General features: G+C 44.2%; 1 protein-coding gene across 7 annotated transcripts in view; it reads right to left on the minus strand.

The window, feature by feature from the left end:
• The window catches only part of LOC310896863 (uncharacterized protein), a 202,306-nt gene that overhangs the window by 161,779 nt on the left and 30,914 nt on the right, over window positions 1–9,613 (minus strand). The window contains exons 1-2 of one of the 7 annotated variants that reach the window (XM_083829743.1): window positions 8,227–8,797; window positions 6,826–6,960 (exon numbers count right to left, since the gene is read on the minus strand). The exons of the other annotated variants lie outside the window; for them this stretch is intronic. Coding sequence (XP_083685869.1) covers window positions 6,826–6,876 — 51 coding nt within the window. The 5' untranslated portion in view covers window positions 6,877–6,960; window positions 8,227–8,797. Of the gene's footprint in view, window positions 1–6,825; window positions 6,961–8,226; window positions 8,798–9,613 lie in introns of those variants that run through there. 7 annotated transcript variants of the gene reach the window in all.

Raw genomic sequence — 9,613 nt, forward strand, 5'->3', positions numbered from 1 at the left:
CAAGATCACTGTCTGAAGGTGCACAGGGGAGAGAAAGCGGGTTTTGCCATCCTTTTTATTCATCCATAGTTGTTGCTTTCTGGCTGTGTAGTAGTGCTTCTGAAGAGGTGTAAAGTTCTGTTTTAGTATTGAAGAGCAAGGCAGCAAAGCATCATTCACTTTTGTCAAATCGCTCCCCACTGCACGGTGCAACCACCTCAATGTACCCACAACCATCTCCTACTTTCTTCTTCCTAATGTTATGAACCCCAAAGTCCCCATGGCTCTCCCTATCTGACTAAATACGGCCTCATCCTACATGCTTTCCTACAGCAAACCCTTCATCTTGGCATATATCCACCCTAAATCCCGTAATTCTTCCACCTGGGACAGATTTGTCTATGGACCATTTCCATCACTCATGGCTTAATCATGGCAGATGCTCTCTTAAGTTTCTCACTTAATCAGACTGCACTGCATCCTCTACAATCCCTTGGACCCATTAGATGCTGGATCTCTGAGATCCTGCCTCAAAACAACACAAATTTCTCAAATAGCAAATAAACAAGTGAAAGCAGAGACCACACAGCTGCAAGCAGTTTTCATTGCCTTCAAGGTTCATCTGTGGCTATAATGTCCCTCAGTTCCTAGTACACACTTAAGAAACCATGTTAGCACTGGAGAGATTTAAGCAGGATTTTTTTTCTAGTAGAGAATTACTAATGGGAAACAGCCACCCCCATCTCCTCCTGTCATGTTCATTTTAGGGAGTACATTCAATCAGCATTGTAGAGGATTTCATAAGAATGTAATTGCCAATAAATGAAATGAGTGGCAAACACTCCAAAATCCAGATGAAGAGTTTGAATCCTAACATTTTAAAAATTCTGTCCCATATTCTGCATCTTCTATCTCCGGCTGCAGCTGGGGCCCACCAGACAAGGCACAGGACACGAGCACAGCAGCAGTGCCCACCATCGGCCGCTCACACTGTCACAGTTAAGATGGAAAAATAGAAAGGAAGGACTAATGTCACCTTCTGAGAAGAAATAAGTGACATGCTGAAGCAGGGAGATTGTGCTGAAGCTAGTGTGTAGCCCCTAATCTATTTCGGGGCAGAGCCTTCACCAGGACCACCCACACCTTCTCCTTCACGTAACTGGTGATCATCCATTGCTCTCCACACCCATAATCCTACAGCTGCTCTGCTCCTGACTGAATAAGCTACTATTAATGTCAAAGTTGGAGAGAGGGGTCCCTGTATTCCTACCCTGGGAAAAAATGATGGGTAGGAAGAAACATCCACTGAGCCAAATTTTTGAGCTGTTAGATCAAATGACAGGTTTTGTTTAACCCAGGTCTCTGTCCATACTGTGGCTCAAGTCACACTACGCAGCAGTCCTGCCTTGAAGGAGTGACCTTAGGGAAAAACCACAACTAACACAGAAACTATGCCTTTGCCTGCCCCAGCCTGGGGCAAGTGAGCAGTGGGATGAAATTTCTCCTGTCATCTGTGCCTTGATTGCAAATGAAATGTGTTAAGAAAAGTGATTATGCTTAAACTCAAGTGGCTGAACTTCTTGTTTTTTTTTCCCCCAATCTCTTCCTTTTCAAAAAGACATCCCTTAGACAGCTGAGCTAATAGAGTCCAACATCTTTGATGATAGTGATGCTAACACTAGAAACAAATTATAGTGTTCAGAAAGTTTGAAAGACTGAAAAGAAATGCAGAACGTGTAACACCAAATTTGCCTGTCAAGTACTTTTTTTATTACTGCTTGTTTCATTTTATTTTATTCTTAAAACTGATGTTTTTGCAGCTATCTGCCTCCCCATTGGAAATTCTAGCTAGGAGAATACTGATTTGCCACTTCAATCATCGCCTGACAAACACAGTCCCCGCAAAGTGAGAGCCGAACCATAACAGGTATTTCAAATCTTCATAAGTCACAACACATCACCCTAAAGTGAAGCATTTCATTCACAGGACACACTCTTCTGAGAGCAGCAAACATTTTTAATTCTTTTTTTTTTTTCCTTTTTTTAACTGCATGAAGCCAACTTAACAAGTGGCCATGCACGCAGCCAGCATCACCTGGCAGCTCCTCAGACGTCAGCAGAAACTTCCTTAAACCAGCTGAGAGTCTAGCTAAACATTTTAAGTTAATTCGGGCTCAAGACTGTTTTCTTTTTTTTTTCTTATCTTCTTGTGCTGTTTTAACCATATATTCTCTCATGTGATGCTTTTCAGTATATCATAAGGCTTCTCTGGAAGACCACGCAGCATGTACCACGTTAATTGGTGGCTTACAGCATTGCTGCTTCGCCAACAACTCCTGCCACTGATAGCTGCTGCTTGTTGCAAAACATTGTATCTGGGGTGCTCTCATTGCATCCTCAGACTCGTTGTGTCCAGTGCTCCGAAGGAAAGCCTCCCAGTGTCCAAAACCAGCAAAATCGCCACACAAAGACTGAGCGATACAGCACAACAGCACCTTAACGGGGCACGCTCCCCACTCACCAAGTACATTTTCTACAGTTTTCCTGTATTACCTCTTTGGAAAAAAAAAAAAAAACAACCAACAAACAGGCAGGTCGTCGCTTTCCTGCTCCACCAGATGACCCATTACAAGCTGCCTCCTCCCCCTTCAGATGGCGAAGCACAGGAAAACCTCCATAGCAGCCCACCTCATCGGGCACACGGCATGCAGTAACGCCTGCCCAGGGTAATATATATTGCATGCTAACTTCTTACTTGTGTATTCAGCTGCGTGAAAGTCAGACTGCATGAAAAGTATGCTTATGGGCACATCTGGAGATGCACCATGCTACAGATGCCAAAGAGAAGAAAGCCACACCGTGGGACAAGCATTCATCGTGCCCAACAGCAGGACAGAGGCTGTGCCATGAAGCCTGTGCCAAAGCTCACCTGTTCGTAGCAGGAGTACTATTGCCATGAACCCGACGTTCCGACTGGGCTTGAATCAGCGGAAATACTCTCCCTGCACTGAAAGTATAAAATAACCAGGAAAATCTATTTCATCTTGGTCTCAGCTTTGTTGCCTGTGGGTATTTAACACAGATCTGTCCTCCAAGAATGTGATGGAAACACTGTGTAAACGAGAATTTCTGAGAAACGGTGCAAACGAGAATTGGCCGAGGCCTTTCATACCTGCTAAACGTAGCTGTGAAATACATCAAGTTCAACAAAATAATGATACAGTGAGAACCAGGGGTCCTCTGTTTGTATGGTACTTATAGGGATCTTCTTTTGTTCTTTGGGTCTGTGTCGGGTTCTCACATCCTAAATTTCACATCAAATTTCAAGTTCAAACGGACAGCATAACTCAGCCAGAAGAAGAGCATTTCCACCTGACTCTGTAACTCAGGCCAGACTCACTTAAAACTCAGCCCAGGTTCATCAAAAGGTTTACAAAACCTCAGTGAACTTGGCCCAGATTGGGATGTGTAATGCGTTTCAGCTGTAACGACTTTCACCTGGTGTGGGGTTTGCTTACTGAAGCTTTCCCACAGTCCCAATTAGGGCTCAGATGGGAACTGTTGCTCCCCACCCACTTCTCTTATCTCTGCATCTTATAACTAATATTATTAAGCTAATGCATTTACTTTGCTCTTCAGCCATGGGAAACGATCATCCTCCTACTACCCCCTTTGATTTTAGTATCGAACATGAGAGCACAGACCCAAATTTGGATGTCAGAGCATACAGGAGGTTTGCATTGACTTCACCAGGAGATTCTCATGGATAACAAAGAACCTTACTTAGGCCACATGCAACACTAAATTTATTACAGGATAGATTAATTCAATGTGCTATATTCATGTTTAGCCTAAAGATGCCCCGAGTTTGTAACCTTCACAGCAATCCCAGTAAGAGCTGCTTTCACCTTTGGGTCCAAAGGTCTGTGCAGGGGGCTTAGGCACCTCCCTTAGGCACCTCTTCAAGGATAGCTGCACTTTTTGAGCTTGCACTACCTGGTATTGGTCGTCCATCTCCCTGAGCCTGGGTGGTGCCATGTAACAATACAGAGAACATAAGCCTGAGCAGAGCTGGCAGGAACTCGCAGTATTGTTCCGGTAGCCGAGCAGGATTATTTAATGCTACGCAGACAGTTCGACGCAGCGATTTGGCATGGGCACATCGCCACAGTGACTTGGTGCAGTTACCTGGGGTCCTCCACGCCTGCTCTCTTCGTGCCGGCTAACACAAAGGACAACAGTGGGAAATGTTAAGACAACACACCCAGCAATGCCAGCAGTCTCACGGTGGTTTTCAAAACTTTCAAACAACTGCAAGCTGCTGCACAGTAGCAAAATAGTAGCTGCTACTATCATAGCTGCTAAAAATAGCAAAATGTACCCGTTTTTGGGGGTGTGCGGGACAACTTGGATTCCTCCTTACTACCTGTGTTGGCTTTTTACTAACAGCAGACACAAAGCACCATAAACCTATTTGGGTTGCTGCTTGTTAATTGTTTTTTCTAAGCAAGAAAACAAAATGTCTAGAAAAGCAAATTAGGAATAACAGAAAAGTTGTGCAACAGGAAGGGAAAAAGAACAGATTCAGGTCAGATCACAACCCAAGAAAGAATTACCCACTTCAGTAAATAATTCTGACTTCAGTAGTTATACTCTTAAAACAAAAATTTGCTAAAAAACACTAGCATAATTTTTTCCTTATGCTGCACAGCCTTTTTTTTTTTTTTAATTTGGCAGTGATTGCTCTAGGAATGGTTACTCTTTTATTTAGACCACTGTTCAAAACTTGTCTTGGATCTCTCCTGCAATGTGGACGAGCACCACCAGCCCCTCTGACCCCAGAAAGACCATAGGCTGCTGTGCATGGTTTCCTTGCAGACCGCAGAGCTCAAGTCTTTCAGACATGGTCATCAAACCAGCTGGCTCTTGCAGGTACACCTCTCGGTTCCATTGCGCAGAAAGGGACAGTCCTGTCCTTGTGGGCAAGTGCAAGGTGTCAGGTGGACACCCACAGACAACATCTTTCTCTCCTGCCAGGAGACCATGTGAGACTTCTATAGAGCTTCATAGGGATGAAATTATCAGGGATAATTGGCTTTAAGAAGCTGCATTCGTTTTCTACTCACTGAGGTAAAATCAGGCTATTAATCTGGGAACAATTCTTTGTGCAAGAAAACTGAGCGAGAGCATGTCCTCCTAGTACTGCCCAGACTTGGGAAAGCCTTACTCCTCCTCACAAGGGAGGGCAGTAGCTTATCCTTATCACTTTTCTGCAAGAGTTTCCCACAGGCCCATTTAAAAATACCACAAATATTTTCATGGGACTTGCTCAGGAGTTTTAAACGGGACCCATTTTCTAGCACCAAAGAGTGCTTCTATAAAACCTAAATTCTTCGTAAGAAAGTATTATTTTTTCCTAGGAACAATCATACTTCCACCAGGAAACTGAAACAAGCTATTTTTGTTTAGGCCTGCTCAAACTTCATCAGAAATATGCAGATGGTCAAAATGACCCAGAACGGTTCAGCGGTTGCAGCACGTTTCCCACCACAGTGCCTGGTTTGCTGTGAGCTGTTTTCTCTTTCCCTGACGCGACTGCAGACACCGTCACACAGCACAACTCAGTCTACCTGAGCAGCATGTGGGGTCGCTCGTTTGGAATATTAAAACTGTAGTACGACAAGTCTTTGTTTTTGGTTTTGTTTTGTTTTGTTTTTTCATTATTAAATTCAAATTTGCTTAACTTCTTCTGGAACAGAAAGTGCTGAATCAGGATGAAAGCAGAATTAAGTTGGGCATTTTCTATGAGATGGCGATTCCTGGTTTTTTTTTGACTAGAGCTTTAAATCCTTGTACAGATTTTCTAGGATTTTTTTCACAGAAAACACCGTCCCTTCTAAACAACTGTTTTGTCAGCTCCTTCTTTTTTATGATACTCCTGAAGGCATGCAGATCTATCCCACAGAACATATTGGTTGGACTCAAGGACAGATTTTGAGTGCCTGCTTTTCCTAGCTTTGCTCGTTTTCTAGTCTGTTTGCACTCAGGGAATCACAGAGCAGTTTGGCTGTAATTACTAGGCACAAGAAATATATAAACGTTCAGACAAAGGGCTGGAGCCAGTAAAAAACAAAACCACACATGGTTCCTGCAGTGCAGAAACTCTAAATATTTCTAGCTGATTCCAGCCTTCAATGTTTGTCATCTACTTGTTTTCACTTTTGTTCAGTAAAGTAGAGCCCAGGCTAAATACAAGAACAATTACACTTGGAAAATATGTAAAATATTTTTTTATCTCCTATTTGGCCAACCTGAATGTTTAGTGTCTGATATTTTTAGCTGCGAACTTTTTTCTTCCCTTCTCCCGTCCCCCCTGCATTTTAGTGGCAAGGTTTCAGGGACCCATCACCTCTGGAAGAGGGAGGCTCGCAGACACTGCGCAGGGCTGGAGGCAGCACCGAAACACCGTCCCTCGCTAGCTAACAAGTCAGGAGGCAGCAGAAGCCAGTTTTTAATACAATATGTAAATAACATATTTTTTCCTCCCAAACACAGCCAACCAAGTAGCTTCCTCCCTCCAACATAACCGCAGTCAAGACCCCTTTCTTTGGAAACTTAGCCATACTCTAAGGCTTAGGATTTCTAAACTGGCCTGAAGTTGCGGGAGCTTCCTTTTTCTGGGGGTTCATAGCAGGATTTTAAGACAGGCCAAGTAATACTCCGAGATCAAACGGGAGTTAACAGCGGTTCTGAATGCCCTTGGCAGCGAGCCATCAGCAGCATGGGGCCGGGATGCCCAGGGAGATATTTTGGAACAAACCCCAGCAATTCTCCTTCTTAACGCACCTGTGGCCCCAGAGCTGCCGGCAGGGCTACGGCGCAAGCCTGAAAGCGCATCTGATACCTTCACCCTCTGCCCACAGGTGACTTCCATCTAGACGTGCAGTGGCGAGCAGAAGAGGGAGTGCTGTCGAACACGTTCTCCAAAAGAAAAAAAAAAAAAAAGATAAAGCAAAACCTGATCTTCGAAGTTTCATGAAATGAGAGCTGAGAAATCAGACATATGCCAGGAGTAGCTCAGAGTCTCAGAGGCTCAAACGTCAGCGCTCCGATATTAGGCTGGCTATTGACCCAACCACTGTAAAATGTTGCTGCTCTTCACAGATTTTAAATAATGTACCCATTGCTACCTGGATCTATCAGGCCTGGGAGCATAAGTGGAGTGCTAAAAATGCAAATGGCTTTGAAGCTGCATTAATGTGAAATAAGATGGTCAGTCAATGTTAAGCTGTCTAGACTTATGAATAAAGTCCCCTTAAATCGAGCAAACCCACCTAGCAAATAAGCTCATTTGTGAGCCCTCTCTGCATGTAACATCTCCAGGTGTCTTTCTTCCTCAGACCTGTGCCAAAAAGCCTTCCTAGAAACTGTTCCCTGATAGCTTCAAAGCCTCGTGGTTTTGCAGTCCCACTGAAATTTTGCGAAGGCATCTAGAAATTTCAGGTTGAATATAACACGGGAGCTGACGGAAAATTTAACAAATAACAAAGGAAAAGAAGAATTGAAAATTAACAACCCTGCCCCACCCACCACCACCCCCTTTTTTTTTAACCTTCAGACTCTTTTGTTGCAGGTAATTTCAAACAGCCAAATAACTGAAATCTGTGGTAGATTGTATCCCAGGAGTAAGGGTTTTTCTGTATGTAAAAAAATGATCACTACCACTGAAGTCATTAAACAGATCTATCACTTATTCACAAACCTAAGAAAAAAAAATCAGCTGACAACAAATGAAAGACTTTCCTCAGCAACCTACAGGACTTTGTGTCCAGAAGTTCATCCAGATACTCATAAAAAGTTTTCTGTGGGCTCTCTTGAGTTTGCCCAGAAGGGACCATTAATTCACAGGAAGATGGGAACCAACTCTCAAACACCTGATATTTCTAAGCCAGCCTGTGATTAAAAAATCAAAATAAACAAAAAAAAAAAAGAAAAAAAAAAGAAAAGAAAAAAAAACTTGTGAAATATGAAACATATCTGGTTTTCCTTTAGACATGCGTGAATGAATGTTGCAGTATGTGCATGAATGTTGATGAGATGGGGTTTGAGTGCTGAGGGAAGTCTTGAGGGATTGCTTAGTGCTAGGGAAAAGAAGAAAAAAAAAAAGCCAAACCCTAGGATTTCTTCCCACAACATATGGCAACAAAACAGAGCTCGGCATAGCTGAAACCTGCCCGAGGTCCTCACTTTCATTCGCATCCCCTGCTCTGCGGGGCAGCACGGGAAATGCCTCAAACCTGCTCTTTTCGCCTGTTCCCACCTCTTCTTGCCCTTCCCCTCCCAAGTCCGTTCGCTGCTGCCGAACTCCACACTAGTTGCTCTAGGAAGGAAAAGACAAGAAACTATTTTTAAGTAAGCTAGACACTCCCAAATTCTCTCTTGGGAAATCAAAGGCATAAGCAGGGGCTCCACGGCAAGCGTGGTTTGTGGTCCACAGGCGCAGCCCGGCTGGAGCCCAGGGCCAGGCACGTGGAGCGCCAACGCGGGTTTGATTGATAGGGGAAGTGAGCTAGAGCAGACTCCGCATGTAGTCAAACCCGGGCAGATAAAAAAAGAAATCCCTCAATCGAAGAGATTTTGGGGCCAAGACCAGATGCTCATAAAACTTTGATAAACGATAGTATGAAATATGCATGTGGGGGCTGGTTTGGTAAAGCTTCATTCACAGTCGCCTACTCTCTTCCTCTGCTGCTTTTCACAAACCAAAACATGCAAGCGGAGGTTGTGAATTCAGGGTGGGGTCTTTTTCCCGTCTCCTTTTTATTTTCTGGATGACAGAGGAGGAGAAAAGTAACTTGTGGCTGGGAGGACACCTGCGAGGGGTGGCACAGGGCAGGGCTGCTCCCTTCTCACCACGGGGTGCTGCGAGGGTGCCTATGCAGAAGGTGAAATGCCCGACCTTCAGCTGCCACATCTGCCCTGCCCTTCCTAGGGTCAGTGCTCCGGCTTTGGGGTTTGCATTTGGCAGGTTTCACAGCCAGCAACTTTTCTATTAATCTGGAGCAAAACTCAAGGATTTTTTTTTTCTTTTAAATTCAGTAAATTGAAAAACCCTGCAAATTGCTTCAGGTTGATGATATATGGATTTTCTAAAATAATACTGATTATCCCAATAAAAGCAAAATCAATTTTCAAACAAAAGCAGATGGATTTCACAGTCTCACAACAGGCACCACGAGTGGCATAACTGAGAAGATCTGAACCATCTCTCTTCTGTTCTCCAGCTGTGGATGCTCCATACCTGGGTAGTCCTGGCAGCCACTTCAGGTGGAAAATACCTCCCAAGGTGACACTGAATATCCGCCACAGAGCTGGAGAGCCCAGTTTCCCTGCAGTGGGTCTGGCCTGCACATGCACCTCCATCGGCAAACCTAAGAGGGAAACGCACCCCAGGGCAGCTCAGGCACCCAGCGCTGCACGCTGTATCTGCTAATGGAAAGGTCACAAAGCAAATATTAGCCAAAGCAATCAGGAACGTCAAGTGGAAATTCCCTTGAGAACGTGTCCCCTTACACCCCACAAATTCAGGTTGGCAACTTGTGACAGGTACAATCTGGCTCCCATATGTCTCGCA

The sequence above is a fragment of the Anser anser genome (assembly GCF_964211835.1).
Source record: "Anser anser genome assembly, chromosome: 3".
Taxonomy (NCBI): Eukaryota; Metazoa; Chordata; class Aves; order Anseriformes; family Anatidae; genus Anser; species Anser anser.